The 27,002-nt window shown below is 49.6% G+C and overlaps 1 protein-coding gene across 2 annotated transcripts in view; it reads right to left on the bottom strand.

Moving 5' to 3' along the window:
- The window catches only part of NSF (N-ethylmaleimide sensitive factor, vesicle fusing ATPase), a 72,497-nt gene extending 48,991 nt beyond the window's left edge, over positions 1-23,506 (bottom strand). Inside the window, exons 1-4 of one of the 2 annotated variants that reach the window (XM_014884820.2) lie at positions 23,397-23,506; positions 10,970-11,055; positions 4,584-4,683; positions 1,707-1,746 (exon numbers count right to left, since the gene is read on the bottom strand). In XM_014884820.2, the coding sequence (XP_014740306.1) occupies positions 1,707-1,746; positions 4,584-4,683; positions 10,970-11,055; positions 23,397-23,408 (238 nt within the window). In that variant the 5' untranslated portion in view covers positions 23,409-23,506. The remainder of the gene's footprint in view (positions 1-1,706; positions 1,747-4,583; positions 4,684-10,969; positions 11,056-23,396) is intronic. The other variant, XM_014884819.2, reaches the window with a different exon arrangement.
- Positions 23,507-27,002: the final 3,496 nt, after the last annotated feature.

The following is a 27,002-nucleotide window of genomic DNA, read 5'->3' as shown; positions in this document are numbered from 1 at the left end:
TCCCACGTAGCTGGAAGGTTTACAGCAAAGCCCAGGACAAGGACAGTCACAAACTGCTCTAAGAGCTGATCACACAGAATATCAGTGCTTCTTGAAAAGCACTGATCTGTGAGCTGGCACATGATTAGCAGCCAAACTAGGGTGAGAAACAAATTAATTTATGAGGCTTCCCCTGTTACAGGTCCTTCTTCAGTTAAAACAAGACCAGCTAGCAAAAAAAAATCACAGATTAATAGAATCATCAAGGTTGGAAAAGGCCTCCAAGATCACCAAGTCCAACCATCAACCCAGCACCAGCACCATGGTCACCTCTCAATCATGTCCTCAAGAGCCACATCCACCAGTCCTTCAAACATTTCCAGGGATGGTGACTCCATCACTGTCCTGGGCAGCCTGTTCCAAGCCTTTACAATCCATTCTGTGAAGAAATTTTCCCTAATATCCAATCCACACCTCTGGCACAACTTGAGGCTATTCCTTTCATCCTGTCCCTTTTTTCCCTGGGAAAAGAGACCAAGCTCCTTCCAGGTCGCTGTATGGAGCAGGAAGGTCTCCCCCAGCCTCCTTTTCCAGGTTCAAATCCTGGCTTTCAAGCAAGGTCTGTGAAACATCAGAGAGGCAGAGACACCTTGTCCCTACAAACACATCAAACTTCTCATCCAAGGACTGACCTGTGCTCAGGGACCTGCTGAGACCACAGGAGCTGGGAAAACCAACAGCCAGGAGGGAGCTTCCCCAGGAGCACCTCACAGCCACAGCCACAGCACTTCTTAGGCTCAGCCCTCCTCATCCTGACACAGGATGCAGCCATCAGCTCTGCCACAGCCCCAAAGGAGGGAATTCCTGGAACCACTGTGAGCTACTCCAGAGGCAAAGCAGTGAACAGTGTGCTCCAGTGCACAGAGCAGGGTCCCAGCAGGGGAGAGATGAGCTGTCCTCTCCAGGAGCACTGAGCTGACTCCTGATGGCCCAAAGAACAAACGTGATTTATGTGTAGCAAAGAACATGGAGACTGTAACAAGCTGCTCTCAGGAGTCTGCTCAGCATTCCAGCTGCTACAGACAGGTTCAGCAGCTGCACCTGTACCTGACAGTGACCCAAAGCAGGGGGAATAGTGACATACAGCACAAAGTGACAAAAGAGCTCATTGGTCTCCTCCAAACATTCACCAAGGCTTGGAAGGCTCGAGGAAGACTTGAAATAGGAATAGAAATTCACCTCAGCCCTTCACCCTGCTGCAGAATGTTCTGGTGCAAACATCAGTGCTGCTCCCAAAGCTCAGCACTGCAGGGCACACTGCTGCTCCTGGCACTAAAACATCCCCATTCATTCCAATGCTGGTGCCAAAAAATTCCCCAAGGACAGGAGCTGTCCTCTGTTAGTGGGAGTGTTCTCCAGAGACCCAGAACAGGCTATCCAGGACATGTTCAAGGCTCATACCTGCATGTGGACACTGATGTCCCACACAGAGCCAGGCTGAGATACCAGCAGGTGTCTGGAGAAACTGCCAAAACAGTCCCCCAGGTCTGGAAAACATTACATGCATAAAAGCTGTAGAGAAGAGAGCAGCTCCTTCACTAATGAGGACCTCACATCAGCTGGAGAAGGACTGGTGCTCTCAGAGTTCCCAATTCAGTTTCCCTTCAGGATGGAAACCTGAATTCAGCTTTATAAACACATCCCAATTGCTCTGCTGAGTGACTCACCATCGATCTCCTGTCCGATGGAAAGGCCGGCCCATTTTCTCTGTAAAACAAGACAAAAAATGAGAACATGTGTCCTGCAGAAAACCTGTCCTGCAGAAAACCTGTGCCTCAGGACAAACCCCTGGCCCTCAGGACTAACCCCTGGCCCTCAGAACACCTTCCCTCTCCAAGGCAGCTTCCTCACCCAGAGGAGCAGGATCCCTAGGAGAACCTTCAGCAGCAGAAAAAAAGGGGCAGAATGGAATATCCCAAAACCTCCCAAATTAACAGGAAATAAGTCAAAAACATTGAATAATCTCTCCAAATAATTCTATCTTGTGACCTCAGAAGGTTGTTCTATCCAACCTCCTTCAGGTTACTGGTCTCCCACCATCCTGGAGGCAGAAGTTGTGGTGCTGGACAGGGCTTTTTGTTCTTCTGTTCATTTCTTACCAAAGCCCAGGTTCTGAGCACTCCACAGGTGCCAGAATGGCTGTTACACACCTCATGAGCATTTTTAAAGCTTGTTCTAATGTACTCCAAGGTACAATATTACCTGAAGCAAGAGAACCAGTAAGAATGAAACTGTTCAAATCCTTTAGGTTCCTTGGAAATTCCTTTAGAAAGATTTGTGCTGCATGGAACTGCAGAAGTGGGAAATGGTTCACGAATTATGTGACACAATAGAAGTCTGTAACTTTTATAATTCCAACAGTTCTGGCTTGATGATGACAAAAATGGGCTTTTCCCAGTGGCTGCTGCTGTGTTACAGACTGGCTGCAGTGTGTTCACAGCCCCTCAGATACCAAATACAGGCACCAGTCACACACACATGTAGGTGTCATTACAGACAGCTCTAGGGAGACCACATTTGAAAAGCTGTACTTTATGGTCATTTGTATTTGTCTTTTTGTCTGGGAGAAGGAACACAATGACTTTGCTTAGAGGTGAACATTTCCCCCTTTACACCCTCTCCAGTGTGCACAGAATACCCTGAGTTGGAAGGGACCACAAAGGATCAGCCAGCCCAGCCCCTGACCCTGCACAGACATCCCAAAAACCCCACCCTGAGCATCCCTGGGAACACTGTCCAACTGCTCCTGGAGCTCTGGCAGCCTCGGGGCTGGGACCATTCCCTGGGGAGCCTGGGCAGTGCCAGCACCCTCTGGGGGAAGATTTGTCAGGATCTTGTCTGTGGTAAGAGAGACAGCTCAGCCCCCATGCTTTCTTGGCTGTTTCTGCTAAAGGTTTGTCATCACTGTGCAGCAATTCATGTCTTGGGCTCTCAGGATACAAAATTTGTCACAGCTTTCAGAGTTAACAGTCAAGATTACCACAGAATAAAGATGGTCAAGAACTCCATGTGAATGTACAACCAACAGATGTCCTGGAGGCCTCAGAGCACAGACAGCCCTGAACAGGAACAGCAAACACACAGCTGGTGTGACACTGACTGCAACCATCCAAGGCTCTGGGAAACACTGGGAATTAAAACCCAGAATCAAGAATGCCCCACTGCTCAGAGGGCTGAAACAGCTCTGCTCTGGAGACAGGCTGAGGGAATGGGGGTTATTCAACCTGGAGGAGTTCTGGGGGTTCTCAATGTGGCCTTTCAATACTCAAAGTGGACTTAAATCTTCTTAAGGGGACAGACTTTTTCGTAGGGACTGTAGCAAAAGAAAAAGGGGAAGTGGCTTTAAATTACAAGAGGGTGAATTCAGACATTCTATATGGTGAAAATGGTAAAACCCTGGCCCAGGTTGCCCAGAGAGGTTCCAGGGAACATTCAAGGTCATACAGGACAAGGGCTGTACACAGTGGGAAATGTCCCTGCTCAGACAGCCTTTAGAGGCCCTTGCAACCCAAAGAGCCCTGATCCAATCCTATCAATCAAGCATTCCCCTCCCAGAGGCTGCAGCACTCCCAGCACAGCCCCTTCTTCAAGGGGAGCACCAGGCCTCACCCTTGGCAGATGGGCAATCCTGGCTCCACAACAACAACTGCAACATAAAAAATCAAACACGGACCTGAGTGCACTGACTTGAACAACACAAACATCTCCTGCTGGGCACTGCTGGGCACTTTGGGCATCACAAACCACAGCCTGGTGAACATAACATCCCTCATCCACTCACCCAGACAGACCCAGTTCCAGCAGCACATCAAAAGGCAAAATGTCATCTGGGGGGCTTGTGCCAAATGTACTGAGGAAAAAAAATCTCCTGTGTTTGCAGCACAGAGACTGGGCTTTGGAGCAGTCCGTGGTAGGGAGATATGAAAGCCCAGAGACAACAACTGCTGCAGGTTCATGGGATGAGACTCGGGGTGAGCAGCAAAAAGCTAAAAGCTTCATTTCTCCATTGAGAATTTAATTATATTCATTATTTAGTCTATCCATCATTTAACATCTGATGATGACTTAATTAAGGAAGAGGAGACGATGGGGTTTGGAGGTTTTTTTATGCATTTCATTGCACTTTTCATCTAAAAATACTAACAACGACTGAATGTAGTCAATAAAACTTCCAGCAGGTCTTAAAAATGAAAAACACAGAAGAAACCCTTTAAAGTCAAGGGAAAACAGGGAACAATAAAGATTCAAAAGGAAGGGCAAATATTACTTAGGCTGTTATTTTTCAAATAGTTTCTTTCTGGTGGATTTTTAAAAGGTTAAATTACACCTTTTCCAGTATCTTTATCCCACCAAGCATTAAAGATATATCAAAGCAATGTAAGCACAGTCACTTCAGTTTCAGTAAAAGTCTCCTTGAAGTTCTGCTGGCAGAAACCAAATTCACAGCATGCATTTATTCCAATTAAAGAACTTATCTTCAATCCTGATCCCAAAAGAGATTTTGTTTATTCTGTAGCAGAATAGAAAGTCCAACCATGCCATACCTGGGGCAAGCTGAAGGCAATGCTGCCAGGGACAACCGAGGGGTGGGTTCTCAGTGTGAAGATGTATTTGTGGTTGGGAGAGGTCTTCACCACAACATGTCTGCAAAAAAGATCAGTATTTTATTTTGATGTGTATCAGGAGGGTTTTGCATTGCTCAAAAGAAACACCCAGCTTATCTCTGGGTGACACACAGCAGGGTGACAGAGCCCACCACCCTCACTGTGGTCTCAAAGCCAACTGCACCAAATTTGCACCAAAAATTAATATTTATATTCCTCCAGTAACCCTTTGCTTCAGGATTGCACTGGACAAATGAGAGAGAATCAAACCACAATCACAAACACTGGCTGCCACAGCTAAAACTCAACACTGGTTTCACATCTGAAGCATTAACACCGAATTAACATCAATATTTTACCCCCACACAAACACCACCCCCAGCTGTGATGCCAAGAAGACACAGATGCAAAGCCCATACAGAGATCTGAGTGTATTGTTTAGAAGTTTGATAATAAAAAAAAAAGTGGGAGAAATTTCTGTACAAAAAGGGAAATCACACAGGGCCTGGGGCTGTTCCTCCTGGCACAAGTGACAACTGATCCTGAACTCAGAGAGCACCTGTGTGCCTGGAAAAACAGCATCAGTGCTGGGACGTGGCCCTGCAGGAAGGAGCAGGGGTGCTGATCACCAGCAGTTGAACAGGAGCTGATGTGTGCCCAGGTGGGCAAAAGGCCAAGGGCAGCTGGCCTGTATCAGAGAGTGTGGCCAGCAGGCCCAGGACAGGGACTGTCCCTGTGCCTCGACTTCTGGCTCAGCTCTGGCTCCTCACTGCAAGGAAAACACTGAGGGGCTGGAACATGTCCAGGGAAGGGAATGGAGATGGGGAAGGGTCTGGAGCAGCAGGAGTGGCTGAGGGAGCTGGGGGGGCTCAGCCTGAAGCCTCTCACTCTCCACAACTCCCTGACAGGAGGGGACAGCCAGGATGGGGGGGTTGGCCTCTGCTCCCAGGGAACAAGGGACAGGATGAGAGGAAATGGCCTCAAGATGTTCCAGGGGAGGTCTGGAGTGAACATTTGGAGTGCCCATCCCTGGAGGTGTCCAAGGAATGCCTGGATGTGGCACTCAGTGCTCTGGGCTGGGGACAAGGTGGGCACAGATCAGACTCCATGACCTGGGAGGCCTTTAGGCCTTTTCCTCAGTGATTCTATGATTCCATCATAGAACAGTTATAAACCAGAGCAATACAAGTAGCCAGGAGCAGACACAGCAGCAGCCATGACATGTGCCTGTCTGTCACACTCAGAATTGAAGCTGTCAGCAACAAAGATACTCAAAAGCTGCTTCTAGCTTCCTTCAGACTATGCCTGATAGCTCTTATCATGTGACTGGCAGACAGCTTGCTGGCATGAGAAAGCAAAACCAAAGGAGGCTGGGATTTGTGTGCTCTGGCAGCAGGGTGATGGTGCAATCAGGGTTCACCTCACCTTCCTCTCACAGCTGCTGGCACTGTGGCACCCTTGTGGGGTACACAAGGCACCATCTCCATGGGATTTTACCCCTCACCAACCACACGGTCAGGAAGGGCAGGATGAGCTGTCCACACTCCTGGCCCTCCTCCCTCCCTGCAGCCCTTGTTTTCCATGCACATATGCTCCCTACACTTCCATTTGCACATGCCCAGCCAATCCAGCACCATCCAAGTGAGGATCTGCACTGGCTCCATCCTGTGTGAGCAACAGCTCCAGGCACACGACAGGAAGGAACATATGGCCCTGAGAGACAAGAGGAAATGGAGCCCAAACTGGGAGCCATGGCAGCCCAAACCAGGAGCCACAGCCAGCTGTCACCTGCAAACCCCTCCCAGGCACTGCTGCCACTTGCTGGCCTGGCAGGGTCAGAAGCATTTTCAACACACCAAAGTGACAACAGAGCTCCCAGCCCAGGCAGACACAGAGCTGAGGCCTCGCTGGTTCTGACCCAAAATCACTCATCAGCTGCCAGGACACCCTTCCCTTGCCCCAGGCATAAACCCAGGAACCTGATGTAGGTGGTAAAGTTCCATACAACTGTTACCCAGGAGAACGAGGCATTGATTGGTGCTGCACGGCAGCCAGGGAAGATTTATGAAGACTGGAAGACAGCAGATGTCACTCCTGCCTTCAGGTAGGAGGATCCAAGGAATTACAGGCTAGTCAGAATCACCTTACTCCCTAGGGAAGTGATGGAGCAACTAATCCAGGAAGCCAAACATATTAAAGCACGAGAAAGTGACTGGGAGTTACTCTGAGCATGGATTTAGGAGTGGTCAGCATGGATTTACAAAGGAAAATCCATCCTGACCAGCACAACAGCCTTCTCCAATGAAATGGTGAGCTCTGGGGCTGAAGGGAGGGAATTTATCCCAACATTAGCAAACTCTGCAGACTGCCTGGCACAACCACCCTCAGACACTGCTGCAAAACAGACTGGGCAGGGAGGGGCTGGAGGCTGAACTGCTGCACTGGGGGCTGCGGCCAATAGCATCAAATGCCACTGCAGGTCACTGGGATGTACAAATGCCACTTCAGGTCACTGGGATCTGCAAATGCCACTTCAGATCACTGGGATCTGCAAATCCAGCTGCAGGAGGTCATCTCAGGAGTGCACATGGGGCCAAAACCATTTAACCCCTTCATTCCTGAGCAGCCAAAGGGACAGAGCTCCTCAGCCTGCCCACAGGGGACACACTTGGCTGTGCTGCTGCTCAGAGGCACCTCCAAAGATCCCAACCAAGCTCAACAAGGGAAAAGGCAGACTTCCACTGGGGGGAACAATCCCATGCACCAGTACAGGCTGGGGGCCAACTGGGGCCAAAAACCCTGGGAACCAGGTGGGCAATGAGCAGCAACACATCCCTGCAGCAAACGTGGGTGAGATCCCCCCGGGGTGCATTAGCCAGGAACTGGCTGCACTGGCACAGGGTGCCCAGAGAAGCTGTGCCTGTCCCATCCCTGGAAGTATCCAAGGCCAGGTTGGACAGGGAGCACCCTGGGACAGTGGAAGGTGTCCCTGCCCACAGCAGGGGCTGGAAGTGGATGGTGTCCAAGGTCCCCTTGCAGCCCAAACCATTGGGTTATTCCATGATTAGGGAGAGCAGCAGCAGCAGGGATCCTCCCTGGATGGAACAGTGCTCCAAGGACAGCTCATTTCAAACTGAGCACGGGTAAAGCACAGAACTGTCCAGGAGGCCAGGACTGAAAGCAGGAGTTTTCCAGCACAGCATCCCCCTGAGTAACCCAAATTAGTATCGACACACAACCAACTGGAAAGGAGGCTGTGACACTGCAGAGAAGGAGAGAAACATGCCTGGAGGCAACAAACAAGTTCCAGCTACAATTCTGAAATACTTCACCACAAAATGCACCTTATGACAATTAACACCTGACTGGAAGCAGCTCATGGCACAGGAAAAGACCCAAAATTAAAGCTTTTTAAAGCCCCAAATGGGTCCTGAGCAGTGCACACAACAGTGACTTCAACACAAAGGGACTCAGCGTCTCTGCAGGAAGAAACAAACTCCATCCCTGCTGGGCTTCACCTCAAAAACCCAAAATGCAAGAAAATGACAATACCTGGCAAAAATATTGGGGAGGAGTATCCACAAAGATTTGATACCAATTACTATGCTGGAGCGTTCCATTCATCTAAAACATCTCCAGCAAAGCAGAAAGATATCAGAGCTTGACAACAGACAAATAGATGCCAGGAAGAAAAAACAAAGAGGAAAAATGAAAAAGAATCAGCTTTCTGAAAGAAAATACTAGGAAAGCTCAAAACCTGACAGGTTTTGTGAGAAAAATCTCACTAAGGCACAGGAACAACCATGTTTCTTCTCAAAGACAGCAGGAGCAGACAGCTTCCAACAAGGTGTAAGCAACCTAAGTATTACAAATGCTCAAAATAAGGAAATAGCAGAAAAACTAAATGCATTTTCCAACACTGTTCACCAGGAAGGAGCTCAGAGAGCTCATGGAGACACAGGGGGGAAATCTCAACCTCATTAAGAGCTTCTGCTTATACACAAACAAAAGGAACAACAAATCACCAGGGCCAGACAGCTCCCAGAGCTGTCCCAGGTGGAATTGCTGCTCTATTCTGTGTGTAAATCCTCATCTGGAACTGTCAGATCCAACCCATGTGATGCCAGCTCTTAGGAAGGGCTCCAGGAAACTGGGCCCAGGAAACTGCTGGTAAGTTTGGTGGCCAGGCTGTGCAAAACAAGAGCAACTCCACCAGACATGAATTAACCTGTGAGTGCAGCAGTTTTCCTGCTGCTGAAGCTCGAGCAGGGCTCCCGTGAGGGAGGGGATGACTCAGGTATCCGGGTGGAGGTGCCAGCAGGGATCTCATCCCATGCAGTGCATGTTTGGAAACCCACAGCAATCATTCAGTGAGGGCTCCTCAGAAAACTAAACTGGCCCAGGAGGGATGAGCTTCCCATGTGAAAGGGAACAAGCAGTCCCCAACATGAACAAACACCTGCCACTGAGACAGCCTGCCCTGCCTGCTGTCCCCTCGCAGCCTGGCTGAGTTCAGAACTGGTTTCCCTCTCCAAACTGCACCAGGAGTCCTCAAGGTAGAAGCAGGACACAGGAATTGAGGATGGTGCCACTCCCCAAACCCTTACACAGCACACACAGGGATCACACAGTGCCTGGCCTTGTGTGAACTCGTGCAGCACCGAGCACTGACTCATCCCTGCCTGCCTCACGGGGTGCAGAAAGTGAAGCGTGAGATGATCAGCAGCACCCTGGGGTTAAATCATCTCCTTGCTCCAAGGGCAAACTCCAGCTCTACCCCCCTAACAGCACCTAGAGCAGAGCCCTTTGTGCAGGTATGTCCAGAATCCCCCCTGAGCAGGCAGCCATGCTGAGGGAGCTGAGCCAGGGCTGGCTCCAGGGATCTGCAATGCAGCAGCAGCTGCAGCCCCAGCACTGCCCAGCACCAGCAGCTCCCTGTGCTGCATCTGACACTGCTCCATCTGCAGCACCTGCTCCCCACCAAGCGCCACTGCTGGTGTGAGAGCACCAGAAATAAACAGGAACAGCCAGAACCACGTCCAGCCTGCTCAGCCAGCACATCCCAGGGCACTGCTCCCTGCACGCTGCCACAAATGCCAGGAGAGGGTTCTGGAAGCCAAAGGAACACAGCAGGTCTGGCAGCTGGGTCCCTCCAGGACATCCATATTGGAGGAAATTAAAGTTTTTATAATGCATGAGGTACAATGCTCAGTTCAGGTATTTTTGTAACTCAATTACCTTGGGAAAAAATCAACCTGGGGAAAACTATACTTTGAAAAGACCAGGACACTTTTCTGCCCAAGCAGACACTTTTTCCTCCTTCTGACTCAAAGTTCTGCTGGTTTAGGGGGTGGGTTTTTTTAGTTTTGGCATTTTATACTCCAGCTGGGCTCATGAAAACACAGTTCAGTTCATCACTGCAGAGCCAGGGCAGGTCCCAGGGCAGCAGAGCAGACTGACAGCACAGACAGGCAAGGCCTAAACACATCCCTGCACTCCTGCAGCTCAGCACCTGGGGCAGGTATTTTATACAAGACCTGGGCAAATCATTCAGTGTCTCCTTTGACATTTTTCAAACCCAAGCCTTTCTGCCTCGTGCTGCACATGCTCTTCCCTTTCAGCTGAAATTAATGACTTCTGTCTACAACCTACATACTAAAATCTGTCAGAGCTTCCCTAAAGCTGCAGCAAAGCAAAGAATCTGAGTATGTGAATTGGCTTCTTGAATACAAACCCTTCTGTGTGGGCTGAGCTAAAAAATTCATGTGTTTTCCACCTAACAGAAGTAAACCCCAGAGTCAGGTTCCATCAGCCACCCCAGAACTGCAATTAAAGAATCCAACTTGTTGTGCCCACACTCTGGCTGCTTCTCCCTTTTGTTCTTGTGCATGAAAATCCTGAGAAGAAGAGAGAGCTCTCCTGGCTCTGCTCAGCACTCCCATATGATGTGAATGTGAGAAGATGCCCCAAGGAACACAATAAAATGATAAAAACATTTTTTAAATAGTTCAAATATTCTCATTATGTAACAGGAACAACAGCAAAACCAAAACAAACAAAAATTATGACAAAAAGTACTTTGTTAAAATAATTATTCTATTAGTTAAGCAGATGCAGCTCCCAAGAAAGAAATGCTCCAGTGAAAATCACTCTTCTTCCAGCACCTCCCATTTCCAGAAAGAGCCACGCTGAAAGTTCTGATCCCTAAAGACACTGAAGTTTTGTTACTCAAACTGCTGTGTTGACCTTTTCAAACCTGAAATGTCATTCCCCCTCCATCCAAATTTGAAAACAGTGCCTTTAAAAGAGCACCAGTGCACACTTACTGCCCAGACTGGAAGTCCTTCTCGTTCACCACAGCACAGTTGGTTAAGGACAGCTCATCAGTGGGACACCTCGCTGCTTGCATAGGCTGCAAGAGAGGGGTGGAAAAAACGTCAAATTAAATTCTATTTATCCTTTACCAAGCCAAGCCTCAAGACTTTTGCAAAACCACAAAGCACAAACCAGGTCTCCTGAGTCCTGACACACTCTGAGAGCCCACTGGTATCAACCAGCTCTTCTTCCAGGTTCCTCCAAACATCCCACATGTCACAGGTAATTGTACCCCAAAGCTCTGAATTTTGGGACTATGATGTACTTTGTAATTTCTACCCTACCTACACAAATACTTTCAAATTGCCTGGGAGAAAGCCTGGAAGGGAAACACTGTTAACTTGCAAGTGAACTCTGGCACTCTGAAGCTTCCCCAAATGCTGCCCCAAGGCAGCAGGTATCCAGCACTCCCTGGAAGGTGTTTCCTGCCCAGTGACACGACACTGGGATATTCTGAAAGCTCTAAGGGAAAGCAGCCTGGAGCCAGAGCAGTTTCCCTATAACCCTGTCTCATAGGGCTGGGCTGGGTCACAGAGCCCATGTGGGGAGAAAGGGAGGGACAAAGATGTGACCTTCCCTCTTCCCTGACCATAACTCAGAAAATTGGAATCTCAGCATATTCATTCTGCACAAACCCCTTCACCCTGTGCAGTACAGGGCAGCCCTGAGAGTCCACAGGAAGGTTTAACCTCAGCCAGCTGCTATCCAACCACACAATCCCTTTGTATCACTTCTCAAAAGAAAAATCACATGTGAGTATTTTCCATTCTATAAGAAACATCCTAGATCCACAACACACAGAAGAAAAATAGGTAAAATAGTTAATTCCAGCCTATCACTATGAAAAAAATACTGCAACAAATTTTGTGGGGGAGTCCTCCCCCTCCTTTTATTCTCTCATGTCAGAGGACCAATCCTTTTTCAAGAGTATCTGTTCATTTTTGTCTCTTCCACTGTTACTCATCAATCAGCAATTAAAAACTGAAATAGCAGCACTCCCAGCCCAAGCTGCCTGTTCCCATCATAAGGCAGGATGGAGCAGGGGGGAGCAGAGCAGAGGGACCTCAGCCATATCCTACACCCTCAACCACCTGCTCCTGCAGAATTTTACCACAAAACAATGGCTCTTCAATGATGAAAATTGGGATCAAAATGCCTCCAGAAGTGGAGAAAGGGGTGGAAAAGGCAGGATGTTTCTATCATTAGCTATGGACTGAAGAAATTTCATTTGGGAAAAGCTAAACTTGACCCCAAGGTGTCATTTTGAGAATCAAAGCACAGCTACCTCTGTCAGATACAAATTTGCAGGCAGCGCAACAGAAACTATTTGACAGTGTCAACCTATTGCTAAAAGTAATTCAGAAAGGATTTTCTCTTAAGACACCCTTAAATGCCAGCAGCAAGCACAGGAAACACACTGATCCCAACACACACATCTAAATCATTTCCCAGGAGTTACTGCCCTGCTCAGCCTTCCTCCCCCAGCCCCTCTGGGACAAGAATCAGAGAAATTCCCCCCCAGTGTGGCCTGCAGCCAGCCTGCTCTGAAGTTCAGATCAACTTTCATGGCACAATGTGATTTGTCTCAAGTACTTGCTATTTAGAAAAGGATCAACTCATTACTTTTACTGAATAATGCTCAATTGCTCTTGACATATGTGACAACCAAAAAAGATTCCATTTTCAGGCTTGAAGCAGATTTATCTACCTAAATGCTGAGTGTGATAAAAGACTCAAATGTTCAATATTGAATGTAATAAAAGACTCAAATGATCTTGTAATAAAATATATGACGTCAGTGGATTGATGAGATACACAACCTGTCAGCTGAGGCTCCTTGGCTTGGGGCACTTCACAGCAAACATTCACCACTTTATCACTCCTCCCATCTGCAGGGCACGGGTTTGTGAAGGACATGCCCTGATAAAACGCATTACAGGGGATATTTCTGGAGAAAAGTGGACACGGAGCTCGTGGATTAAACCTTTTTACAGCACTAGTCCCCAAGTGCATTTTTAATCCTCGGTGCCAAACTGCTTCCCGGCCGAGCTGCGGGCCCGTCTGCCCTGGGAACACGTGCTCTAGGAAATGCAGGAATAGCAGGGAATGCATTCCAAACCCAGCAACAACTGCAAGCTCTGCAGAGGAGCAGAGATGATGGCAAAACGTCCTCGGGTGTGTGACACGTGAAATAACGTGGCTGCAGCAGCAGCACCGGCCGTGCCAAGCACCCCAGAGCCCGGCTCATCCTCCTCCTCCTCCTCCTCCGGGGCTGTCTGGCAGGAGCCCATCTCTGCTCCCAGCCCTCCACTACACACCCTCCTCAAGCTTCAAGATTTTGCAGATCTTCAGAACATCATATTCTGAAAAGGTTCTAACATCACACAGCTGCTAGACAGAGGTGTCACTCTCGGCCATGGAGTTCCACAAGAGTGCAAGGGACAACTTGAGGAAATCTGGTCACGGAAGAGGTGATGATTCAACTGGAAATCAGCCCGGCAGGAAGGAGGAACATGCTGCTGTGGGGAGCTGCAGGGGCTTCCTCTTACCTGCCCTCCCTGCAGAGCTCACACCCCAGAGCTGCTGCTCCCAGGGATGGATCCTTGTCTCTGTCAAGCAGCTGAGCTGTCACAGCCAGGACATGGGCACAGACTGCTCCCCAGGAAGCTTTCCTGGCATAAATGCAACAGTCCAGGGCTGGAATACATGGCTGGCATATGCCAATGGTGCTGCTGTCAGGAACACTTTAAGCTCTTGCATTTTGGGTTCCAGCTTCCCAGGACAGCAGCATAAGGACTCCCAGAACCTGCCTCTCTCCCCTTTCTGCCATCCCACACCCACTGCTGGCACTAACACAGGGTATAGGGGCAGAAAAATCCTCGTGAGTATTCCTAGGAATCTCAACGTAGATTTACACAAACTAATTTTAAGCAAACTGGCAGGTTACTGCAGGCAAGACAGCTCTAACAAACCAGAGAGCTCCTGCAGGTGACAACAGATGCCACCTCCTGCAGTCATCCCCTGGCACTGCCAGGCCAGAGGTGACCACACGCCCTCACAGGCTGCTGGTACATCCACGTCCACAACATAGATAGATTTGGCTTAAAGAAGGAAAATTAGGGTTAAACTCAGCAAAAGAATTTTCCCTGCCTCCAGGTATTGTTCTGGTTTATGCAAAGAGGAGATTCCAAGGACAGCACAGTCCCAAGGAGGTGACTGCACACTGCTAAAGCATTCCCAGCTGCAGCATCCAGCATCAGGCAGGCAGCACCTGCCAGCAAACCCTGCCTGTGCAGAGCCTGCTCTGCCATTCCCTCTGTCTGCCAGGAGGAAAACAAGACCACACAATGCACTGATAAATCTCACTCCGAGAGACAAATGTGAAGGACCCTGCCCCTGGGTTTGTTACAAAGCAGAAACCTTGCCTCAAAACCCGGGAGGCTTAATGGCACTGACATACTCTATTTTTACAAAGAAAAGTTACCCTGAAGAACAAACAGCTACATAATAGAAACAATCACTATAACATCTGATCTTTCACAGATTTTTCTCCAAAGCCGCAAGGACTCATTTTCCTCCACAGAAAATTAGAAACTCACCTGTTCACAAAATCACAGAGTAGCTGGGGTTGGAAGGGCCCTCTGGAGATCATCCAGTCCAAACCCCTGCCAAAGCCCAGAAAGTGGTGCTGCTATTTAGGTACTTTCACACATACATAAACCACACCTTTTGTGTTTTGTCAATTCACCTCTTGTGAATCATTAAGGCTGATGGCAGAGGGAGCCAAGGAAAAACATTTTTCTCACCACAGATATAAGGTGGTGGTAATGACTGAAGTGCACTGCTGACAGCTGGTACTGAGAAGAGCTGAAACATTAAGTGCTAAGGCAGAGATGCTCCTCATCCAAGACATCTGAACTCATTTCATTTCCTAATGCTGAGCAAGAGATTATGAAACAGCCTCTAAAGCTGAAGCAGGTTTGGTTCTGTGCCCTGTTCTCACATGGTTTGTACAAGACAAATATTGTTCAAGTACTGTATGTTTCAAATTCTCCTTTGTGTAAGTCAGACACAGACACATGTCCCATGTACGTGCAGGTGCACAGAGATGGAACTTCTGGCACAGAGGAGTGTTAGGAAACGTGACAACTCTGGGTACCAGACATTTCCACTTCCCCAGCAGAGCCCACTGCCAGCTGCACTGAGATGGGGATCCCTGCTCCAAAAAAGCACCCAAGCTCTTCTGTAACAGCTGCTGGGCACCAAAGTCTCTCTGAGCCCAGAGCCTCATGACCCAAAGAGGGCACAGAAGCACCTGTGCAGGTGTAATTCCTGGGAAGCAGAGGTGCCTCTGTGGGCTGCATGGAAGCACGGCTGACTCCAAATCAAACACTCCCTCACCACCACGAGTCTGATAAAATGAAGTTTGAATACTGACAGGAAGAATTATGATGTCAAAGGAGCTCTGAAGATAAACAGGGAACTGACATGATGAATCATAGATCCTACTCATTATCCAGGAGTCTGCTCCTGACAGAAGACATGCACAAAGCTCTGCCTTTAGATCCAAGGGACAGCAGGAGTGAGGTGGACAGGACACCTCTGGCTGCACACAGGGACAAGCAGCAGCTGCAGCAGGAGGATGAGCTGCAGAGCTGGCTCAGCACCAAGCAAGCTCCCAGCACAGGGAAGCCCAAGGACTGTGCCTGCTCTCTACACCCATAGCTCACCATGGAGCTGAGCAACAACTCAAGGACACAAGAAATGGGAATAAAACAGAACTCCAGCAGAGTTCCTGGCTGGCAGGTAAGAGTGGCAGGTAATCCTGGCTCTGTGACAGGGGGAAACAGTAAAGACAAAACCAAGGCTCCTCTAAATATTACAATTCTGTAATATTCATAATAGGAATGACAATATGCTGTCACCATCAACCAGACTCAGGAACACAAGATGTCCTAAATGCTGTGGTTCTAAATAATTTTAAAAATTAACCAAGTAAGTTTAGTAGCTTGCAGAGGGCTTTTCTGGACGTGACAAAAAATATTGAATAAAACTTCCATATTTCTGCAGCCACAAGTGGAGATCAACCTACAAGGAACTTTTTGGACCAGCAGGCCTAGCCAGACAGGCCTTTCCAGACCTGCAGGGGCTGTGCTGGCAGGATAAGCTGCTCTCCCTGGAACACACAGCCCTGACTCCCTGCTCATTCCACCTGCTCCATGTGACCTCTATTTGTTTGCTGGAAGCTTTTATTCTCTTCAGGAAGGAGCTGCATTCTCTCTTGACAACAAACTCAGAAATACAATTTTCTTCTCCTAATAAAGAGGAGTGTATTGGGAAGCCAAAATCTCAGAACTAATATTGGTATTTTTGACAAAGCCAAGGAACACTGAGTGAGCTGCCACCAAGGCAGCCCCAGAGAAGCCTGATGAAATGGATCTCTCCTTGCCACCCCCCAGCCACTCCCACGCTGGGAATCACCTCCCATCTCTCCCCCAGCACACACGGGCAGCGGGAGACACCAGACATTCTTCACTGGGCACTCTTTATCAAACACTCAACACATTTCCCAGTTTCTCTCTCAGAGCAGCCCTGTGCTCTCTGGGCCTGCATCTGGAAATTACTGCCTGTCCTGGCACTCCAGAGCCACTTTATCAGGGCAGAAGGGCCTCTCCACAATTAAAGGATACTGGGTTTTACCCTGCTTCCCTTTGTTTGCAAAGTTCAAATGAACTCAGATGTGCAGGGGCGGCTCTGTCACTCCAAGGCTGTTTACTGCAGTTAACGAGGTGCTCACAGCTTTGGGAATCCAGCTCTGCTATTGCCAGTATTTGCCAACATCACAGAAAGACAATTTACAGTCCTGAGAACAAAGAGTTCCAAGAGTTTGCCTGATCCAACAGAGCAGAAGGAATGAGTGCTAAAGAACTTCTCCAAGCAGAGCATCTACAAATTACAGAGGTTGCTCTTCTCCAGATCAGCTCTTCACTAATCACCTGTAAGTGATTTTAGGAAATACACCTGGACCTGAGCTGCTGTGCCACAGAACCAGGGAGTTGCTCTCTAGCTCAACACAAACAGCAGCTCCACCTTCCTATTAAGCAATAATGACCCGGGATGTGTGCATTTTAATTAACACATCCATTTTTTTTTTTTGAGTGGATGTTGCCTCACATTCCTTTCTCAGGCCAGGATGATCACAAATTTAATTACAGGGAATTGTTGCTTGTTGCATTGCATCTAAACAACTCTCAAAAATGCCAAGGGAATGAAGCACCATCCCACCACAGTAAGTTGTGGGCTTGGGATGCAGGTCACAGGATTTTGCCACATGAGCAGTGAGGACAGCTCATGGATGCAAATTTCATTCCATTTATTTAGAAAAGTTACACAGCGGCAACAGGGACAAAGTGAATATATGTTAATGTTAAAAATATCCCCCTTGGAATTTGCTCTGTGGAAGCCCAGGATGCTGTCCCTGAGGATTTACACTGCCCAGCACTGCCACAGGGCAGCACCTGGCACTGAACTTGCCACAGCTCTGATGTTCCAAACACCACCCAGTCACCAGCAGTTTCAGATGCAGCAGCTTGCAAGCATTGCTCTATTTATTACAGAAAAAGCACATGACACAACTCCAGGGCATCAATTACTCCGGATTTTTTGATAGAAGGTCATTGCTTTATTGCATCCCAGGAGACCAGAGAAACGTGTTAAATCTTTTCATACTTCAAACCTTTGACCTCCCCGAGGGCAGGATGTGCCTGCACAGGAAGGAACAGAGCAGCAGGGCAGGCAGGAGTGCCTGAGGAGCTGCAAACCCAGCCTGGTTTAGGAGCAGCAGCACAATCAGCTGCCTCAGACACACTTCCAGGGCACTGCCAGAAGCTCTTCCAGTAATTTTAGCAACTGGGTTTCTTGTTTGGCTTTTTCTGTTCACAGACCTTCTCCAACACAGCTCCTCAAGTCCTGGGGGTCTGAAACCTTCTGGAGATGCTCAATATGGGTGTTTCACCACAAAACTCTGGTCTCTGCCACAGAACCTCCCTGCTGTGAGCCAGCATCCGGAACACATCGTGCAGAGCCTCACACTGAACCTCATCCTCCAAAATCCACTGAAGCTCCCAAGATCTCTGTCCCACTTCTCAGGGCTGTCACTGCACCAGCTCTCCCTAAAGCTCATGCCCACAAGGTGCACTAAACACATCCACCAACCCTGGATCAAAAAAACATCACTCCGTGACATGGGCACTTACATTTTAGTTGTTTTCATGGAAAAAAAAAGTAATCAATGGTAATTTAATCACACTGAAACTATGTCCTGCCTGGTGGATAATTCAGCAAAACAGAAGTGTCACTGCTTTCTAAGGACTGCTTTTCTGTGGACTCAAGCAGATCTGATTTTATGCCAGGACTTCTTCCAATTCAGTCAGGGTTTATCCTGAGCCTCAGGGTCTTCTCCTGAATGACCTCTGTGGTCTGAGGCACAGCACCCAGAACAGGAGAGGAAAAGAGAAGATCTTGCTGTGCTCTGGAGAAGAAAAAATTGAAAGTAATACTTAAGAAATTCACACTTTAAATGGTCCTCAAAAAGATTTCCTGACTTCTTTTAAATACTTTTTCTGACTAAAAAATTTTTTACCTAAATTTAATTATTTTGGAAGCTCCACATAAAAGAGGTGTGACACACCAGCACCCCAAAAACTGGAGATGGAGAGGCAGCACTGACACCTTCCTTTGGCAGTGACTTTTTAAGCACAAGCTAAGGACACACTGCTTCTGCAACACTGAGCCAAGCAACAAAGTACTCAAAGATGACAGGGCCAGATATCCCATGCCCACAAACATTCACACGGTCATCAGAATTTTACTCTAAATAGTTTTAGAGATTTTAACGAATTCTGTCACTTTATTTTAAATCATTCAGCAAGGCAGAAGTCCTGAAAGCAGGCCACAAGTTGATTTGTGATGATTTCAAGACAGTTATAAGGTTGCAGAAGTGATCACAGAAACTGAGATTTAAATAGAGCTTTCTCTTATTTCCCTGAAACATTGTTAAAAACCCATTTCTTCATATTACACACTAGGAAATACTAAAAAAAACCCAAAGTGACGATAGCAGGAACAGTACCAGGCTGCAAGAAGGAACTAAGTTGATTCATAAACTTTTTTTTAGTTGCCTGACAACGCCTGCATCTCTGAAGGCTGGTTCCATATGTTATCAGAAATCACCTTACAGCCTTAACCCATAAACATAAAGCTAAGCTCGATTATTTCAAAATCCCTACCAAACCATCCACCCTAAAAACACATTGTCTACATTTTAAGTATTTTTAAATAATTCAAGCAAATAATAAGCCAAATGTTATTAACTGTCTAGTGCTGTTTCAGGTATATTATATAGAATAAATGTTAGGAAGGAATTGTTCCTTGTGATGGTGCTGAGGCCCTGGCACAGGGTGCCCAGAGCAGCAGTGGCTGCCCCTGGATCCCTGGCAGTGTCCCAGGCCAGGCTGGACAGGGCTTGGAGCAACCTGGGATAGTGGAAGGTGTCCCTGCCCATGGCAGGGGTGGCACTGGGTGGGTTTAAGGTCTCTTCCAACCCAAACCATTCTGGGATTCTGTGCTGGCTGTAGGAAGCACAAGAGAGCAGGGTTAGGCCAGCACTGCCTTTGGCAGCACAGAACACCAAGGGACTCAGCCTGGCCCTCAGCACCTTCCCACTCCTGCTGCACCTCTGGACTGGACACCTGGTGTCACCAGATGCCAGCAGCACCCTGTGCTCAGTCTCAGGCTCTCGAGAGGAGTGACAGCACCACTCTGCAGGGTCAGACACCACCCAGCACCTGAGTGAATCCAAAACCATTTCCAACCCAGCACAAAGGGAATCTCTCCTGGGGAGCCAACAGGGCAGAGTCTGCTCTCGCTGGGCTAAAGGCAACACTGCCTCAAAGGAGCTCCAAAGAGCAGAGGAACAAAAACAGGTGTGTTACACCAGGGACACCCCCTAAAACAGCCATGATTTCTAACCATGAACTGCTGCACAAGTTCAGCTATCACACATCTCATGGTCCTTAAAGAAAACCACCCCAGTGTCTCTGCTGAGGGATCCTCACTGACACCCACACGAGCAGCCCACACACAGGGTGTGTGCAGCCCTGCTGCCAGACCAGCCAGCAGCACTGACCTGCTCCCTGCCCCAGGCAGCCCTTCAGCCTCTGCAGACACAGAAATGCAGCTTGTGCTGCATCCACAGCTTGACACTCACTGGAACGAGGCACAGAAATCATCCAGCCTTTCTAGATCCCTTTGGGAAGTAATTCCTGATGGAGTTAAACCAATCAGTTACAGACAGTCCTAGGAAACTTCCAGGGGTGCACTTGGTACAAGAGGTCCATAACCAGCTACAGACACAGCAGCTTCCCACCATTCCCTCTCCTGCAGATGCCTCACTGCTGTTCCTGCGTGCCTAATGATCCCCATGCAGAGAAACAGAATAAATTATTACAGAAACAGCCATTATTTCTAATCATCATAAACTGTTTTTCCTGTAAACTTCAATCACTGCTAATCACCATCTCTTCCTCGCAATGGAAAGACCCAGTGCAATTAGGGGAGCCGAGTAACACACCTGAAACAGCATCACACAATTAATCAGATTTGGCTTATCATTCACCTGAATTATTCAAAATGTTACTAGAAGTTTAAATATTTTGTCTCTCTCTTCCATCAGGACAGCCATTCATTTCTCCCTGTGAGAATGTACGTGCACAAATCAAATCACACGAGTCCAATAAAGGAGATTAAGCTCCAAATGGCATTGCAGAACAGATTTGCAGGGCAGGAAGAGTCACTGAAGCTCCTCTTCCCATCTTGCAGGTTGAAGCACCTGTTAAAAACGCTGACAACAGAACAGCACCTGTGTTCCAGCATCAGCCTCACCTGTTGTGCCTGGAGATATCACACACCTCCATCCTCCCACCCAGCGTTCCGTGTTTACCCGGCACAGCTCCGGTGTCACACCCCGAGCAGGAGCTGCTGCTGCTCCCCCTGCTCCTCATCCTCCCCAGCATCGCTGCTGGCCCACGGGCCAGCTGGAAGGAGCAGGCAGCTCCCTTGTTAGCTCACATGGGAAGCATTCAAAGGATCAGACCCAGCTTGGAGAGCGAGACAGAACGCTCAGCTTAAGGACTCTCTTTGCAGCATTAAATAACTTGATAATTCTGCAACAACTGCATTTGCAGGCAAATCATGAAAACACTGAATACTAAGAAGCTTCCTGATAACCCAAGGAGGGCATGACCCATCCAAGTGCAGATAAGGAGGCACCTAAGCATCAATCTTTCCTTTAAATTCACATAAATCCCTTTTCCTTCACCAGGCTCCCAAGCTGGTCAAATAAAGGCACATTTTCTCGGGTTTTAGTAGCAGAAAAGCTCAAAGCAGAAGAATAAAGTTGAGGTCGATCCTTCTCCTTCCTCCCCACATCCCCAGTCACCAATCCCAGCACTGCACCAGAGTATTCCCTGAGGACACAGCTGGGAGGGCTCAGAGGAGCAGCAGCAAGGCAGGACTGCAGCTGGGTTGGTTTAGGCCCGGGGAGTCTCAGAACCACGTCCAGTGTGGGTAAAATGACCTTACCACTGACCAGAGCTCCTGTTCTGGGCAACAGAAAACTGAAAAAAGCCAGTCAAGGCTCACAGATTTCCCTGGCTTAGTGCAAAGGGTGAGATGAAGAAAAAAAGGTGCAAGGAAGGTGAGACCAGGAATCTGGAGCAGGGACAGAGGAAAAGCTCTCAACCACAAAACATGGGGTTTTCCTCAATTACTCAGCACATTTCAGGGGTGGCACTGGAGCACCTGTGATGCACAGCACGTCAATGGGCCACATTTCTCAGCTCTGCACCACAGCACTGCACCAGCTGCCCTCCATCCACCAGCAATGCAAAAAACACTTGGAGAACCAATTCCCCAGCATTTCAACCACTGAATTACTTGGCCTAGAGACAAGATTCCAGCCAGAGCAAGCACCAATGAAAAATGTGACTTTCCCAGGCTGATACCCAGCAAAGCATGACTGAGCTCCTGGCAAAGAGCAGAGCAATCCAAACACATCCTGCAGCACCTAGACACCTGAAAAAGAGGGGATGTGCAGGCACTACAAGAAGAGATTTCACAGACAAGGCTGTTCCTTCACATTTTAAAGCCCTTCTGGCCACTTGCTGATGTGATCTACCACTAATAAGGGATTTTTAATTTTTTTCATTAATACAGAATAAAACCACTGCACAACCCTTAAGGTGTTTCCACACAACAAAAGGTGAAACCACATTATAAAACAGCACCTGGCTTGTTCCCACAGAAGAAAATCTCCCTGTATCCCACTGCACCAAGGGGTCCCCAGAGCCTCACAGCACCTTCAGGGGACCCTAAAATTTTGCAGCATACCTCATGGAGACAGGGGCACCCCAGACTCACAGAGGCCCCTCAGAGAACCCCAAAATTCTGCCCCATATCCCAGAGTACCAATGGATCCCCCCCTGTCACAGCATCCCTAAAGGTCCCTGCCCACTGCCCACAGGGAGAGGGGTCAGCAGAGCTTCACAGCACCCCGGGGCACCCTAAATCCTGAGAGCAGCACCAAGACACCCCCGGGCTCCACTGCCCTGTCAGGGGACCCCACAATCCTGCCCCACAGCGTGGGGAGAGGCAGCACCCCAACTCCTGAGGGAGCCCTAGACACTCATCCCACAGCATCAAGGGGTCACCACAGCCTCTGAGCACCCCCAGGAAACCCCAAAATCCAGCTCTGTACCCCACAGGGCGACGGCACCTCACAGCACCCTGAGGGAACCCTAAATCCTGCCCCACACCCACATGGACAGGGGTGATCCTGGATTCACGGTGCTCCTTAGGGAACCCCCAGCCCTGTCCCACACCCCACATTGCCAAGGGGCACCCGGGTCTCACAGCAGCCCTGAGGGACCCTAAAATCCCTCCCCACAGCGAGACGGGTCAGCCTTGCCCCGGCTCCTGAAGGAACCCCAGCCCTGTCCCACATGCCACATCACCAAGTAGCCACCTCAGCCTCTCGAAACTCCCGGGGGACACTGGCACAGGGGTCACGCCCCAGCTCCCCACACCACCAGGGGGTCTCCACAGCCTCACAGGACCGTCATGACCCCCCACACCGCTGCGGTGAGCGGGTCACCGCAGCCTCGCAGCACTGTCGGGGGGCCCCCAGGGCTGAACGGCCTCCTAGCAGCAGGGCTACGAGAAGCTCCCAGAGCCGCGGTGGCACATGGAGGAACAAGAGCAGGAGCGGAGGAAGGAGCAGGGGATGGGCGATAGCGGCCGGTCCGTGTCCCCCCCACTTACCCGCCCCGCCATGTTGCCGCAGCGCCGACCGACAGGCCCTCCCCGCGGCCGCCAGGGGGCGGTGCAGCGCAGGCGCCGCGGCGCGTCGGGGCGGGGCCTCGAGTGAGGAAAGGCCACGCCCACTTCGAGACTCAGGCTTTCTATTGGTCAATCTTCCTGCCGCTCAAGGCACTGACTGTTACGTCACGGAAGAACCAGCCCATCGGCCGGGCGGTGAGGGGCGGGGCGTTCTGCTGTCAGTCATCGGGAGAGCTGCGAGGATTGGTCAATGGGGCTGGATGGGCGGGGCCGAAGTTCCGGGCAGTGCCGGTATTCCCGGGGATCCGCGGGTGCCGGGGGAGGACACGGGAGTGCCCGCCGGGAACGCGATGGCAACCGGGAGGGGCCCAGCCGGTCCCGGTCCTTAGACCGAGTGCCGTGGTGTGAGGATAATCGAGGCCGGGCTGCCAGGCAATCCTTGCTTTAATTATTTAAATTATTTCTATTTTAATGTAGTTTTGATTCAATATTAATAATTTTATAATAATTGTTCATAATTTTGCAGTAATTTTAATATATTAATGATAATATTTACATTGTATATTGTAGAGCATATTGCATGTTATAATATAATACGAATATGGATGCTATATTTTTATATATAATAAAAAAATACTATTTTAATAATTTTTAATTTTACCTTTTCTTTTTATTTTAATTTAATTTTTAATCTGGCTTTGATTGCGTTCCTGCTCCAAAGAGGCTGCACAGCAGCAGTTGTAAACCAGACATCGTGGTCTCCTTCGATGACATCTGATGGCTTCCCTGTTTCCCTGATGGGACTTCCCATTGGTAGCACCTGGCTGACGCTAAAGGTTGTTTCTATTTGTGATAATGCAGGTGTGTGTGAGCTTGTGAGGTGGTGATGGCAGCTCAGAGCTGCCACCGAGCCCCTGGCAGTTGTCACAGCCAGACGTGGTTCGTTCCTGGGGGAGGGGGCTCAGGCCCCCCCAGCCCATGGCTCACCACACGGTGTCCGCAGCTCTGCTCCTGCACAGCCCGGTCCTGTCTGAGCACTGAGAGCTTCCAGCCAGGCTTTGGGATGTGGATCCCTATGGGATTCACTTGAAATAGTGCTTTGCTCCGGAGAAGGAGATCACTCTGGAGGAGTGGTGCTGAGAGGTGACAATGGCTTCTTCACAGAGCTCATCCCCCTGTGTGATGTTCAGCCAGAGATGAAATCCCTGCTGTTTTCTGAGGTTTGTGTTCTGAGGGAGGTGATGGCAAACACACCAACCCCAAAGCTCAGTGGTGTCTACAAAGCCAACCCAAACATCCTGGGAGCTTTAACACATTAACAACCTGTCCCAGCAGCTTCCTGCGTGGGCTTTGACGGCATAATAAAATATTAATACTGATTGTAACTGCTGGTAACTGCCTTGAACAGGTACCAGACTCAGCTGGGACCCAGAGGGGAATGTCAGGTCCATGGAAAACTGGCACTGTGGATATTTTACCACAATGGCCAAAGTGGTCAGTGCCCCAGACTGTGGATGTACCTCAGTGCACAGCACAGGCCTGAGAGGAAGAAGAAATGGGATCAGGCCTAAATCTGCTGTGAGCTGATCCAGCACTGCAAGGATTCCATTTCCTGCAGTGAGACCCTGTTGCCCCTGCCTGCAGCTGAGCAGTTTCACTGTCCCTCGACAGAAATCACTGTGCCAGGAAAACAGTGCTGGGAAGGGGTTGTTAAATATTGCAAACACTGCCTGTGCTTCGGGGTGGCAGCAGCCAGACCCCAACAGGTGACAGCCTGAGTGTGTGGCACTGTTCTCCTGCACAGCTGGAAAGGTGCCTGGCCAGGAGGCTCAGCCCAGCAGCGAGCTCTGGCTGAACAATGAGTTTTTGTGGGGGATTCTCGCTGCTCTCAGCTTCCCAGATCTCTGCTCTATGGCCTTAAGGGAGTCTCTTGCAGCAAGAAATGCAGGAAATGCAACATATGAATTTGTAGGGAATAGCTGAGGGGGACAGTGAGGCAGTGGCTGTGCTTCCCCACTTCTCACCACTTCAAAAGGGGGAGAAAAACAAAGGAAAGCTCCCCCAAACCAAGCACAAAGGTCATATCAACTCCTGCAGATCTGGCACTAAGGAGGACTGCAGCCCACACTTGGCCACTCCCGAGCCAGCCCCAAATCCCTGCCCCACCGCCCATCCCTGGGGCAGGGAGCAAGGGATGGATCCGGGGTCTGGGACACACTCTGCAACCAAGACTTGCTGACTCCCTCATCTCCTGGAGTGAATCCTCCGGCTTCCAGCAGACAGAACATCTGTGTCTGGAGTCCATGGGTGGGTTTAAGAAAGGGCTGCGCAGACTTTTCTCAGCGGGGCTCACCCCGCTGCCCTCCCCTAGATCCTGCAGGCTGGCAGCACACACTGAGGAAGGGAGAGATGTATCACAGCACGAAAGACCAGGATTCATAAAATAACACCTGCTTCTGTGGGCACTTACTGCCCTGAGTGGCCCAGATAGGAGTGGCTGCTAAAATGCTGTCTCCAGATGCCTTAAAAACAGCTTAAGGAGTGCAAAACAAAGTATCCTTAGAAGTGAAAACAAGTCAGGCGTGGCTCTGCACTGGCAGAGTATCTAAACCAGCAGCAACAATGAAAAGTATAAACAAGCACAGGCTGTGACCCCCTGCCTGTCCCACCTCCCCCTGCCAGCAGCTCCCCTGGGGCTCCTCTTCCAGCCAAGCAGCCCTGGGGGTCTGGGACTCCCCCGCAGGGCACAGACCCTGCCACAGGCACTTGGGGACAGCTCTGTCACCAGTGACCCGCGACAGAAGGTTCCTCTTACTCCTGTGAGAGATAAGCAGGACTGAGGAGAGAGCTGGGACGTACTCAGGGCTGCTATGGAAGGGCTGTCTGACCATGCAGGAGCCACTCTGGCAGTCACTGTCGTCACTGTCACCACCTGAGCTGGCACCATGGCCCCTTTGCAGCTGCACCCCACACTCATACAATCAGACCAGGCTGCCCACAGCAGAGTCTCAGCCATCTCAATCGAGATTGTTTAATCTTGGTGCAATAATTAAATAGCAAAACAACAGCTCAAACTGGTGCCTCTGAGGAGGGACCCCAAACAAAAGAAATCTTTGGCTTGTACACCCTTACAGTGTGTGTGCAGGAGAGTCTGGGGTCACCAGCTCCTGCTGCATCCTGAGTGTCCAGTCCCCTGGCTGGGCCAAAGGTCCCCAGGGCCCTTTGTTGTGCAAAGGCTGGGACGGGCCTCAGGCTCCTCCAGAGCTCATCCCACAGCTCCAGGGCGGCACCGAATGGATTCGTGATCAGGGCTGGGAGGGGGCAGCAGCTCAGGGCAGCCTCGGCACTGGGCTGGGGGTGACAGGGTCGAGGGGTGACAGGGACTGGAGATGGAAGGGCCTGGAGAGGTGACTGGGCCCACGGCAATGAAGGGGTGTGGAGGGGAGTGACAAAGTCTGGAGGCTCGGGGATGACAGGCTCGGGGGGGGGGGGGGGGGGGGAGGATGTGTGACAAGGTCTGGAGGGGTGACAGGCTCAGGAGGGGGATGTGATGAGGAGGGGAGGGATGTGATCTGGAGGAGTGACTAG

Source organism: Sturnus vulgaris, chromosome 27 (assembly GCF_052056855.1).
Source record: "Sturnus vulgaris isolate bStuVul1 chromosome 27, bStuVul1.hap1, whole genome shotgun sequence".
Lineage (NCBI taxonomy): Eukaryota > Metazoa > Chordata > Aves > Passeriformes > Sturnidae > Sturnus > Sturnus vulgaris.
Note: the sequence above shows the minus strand (reverse complement) of the source record. Positions and strands in the feature narration are given on the sequence as shown.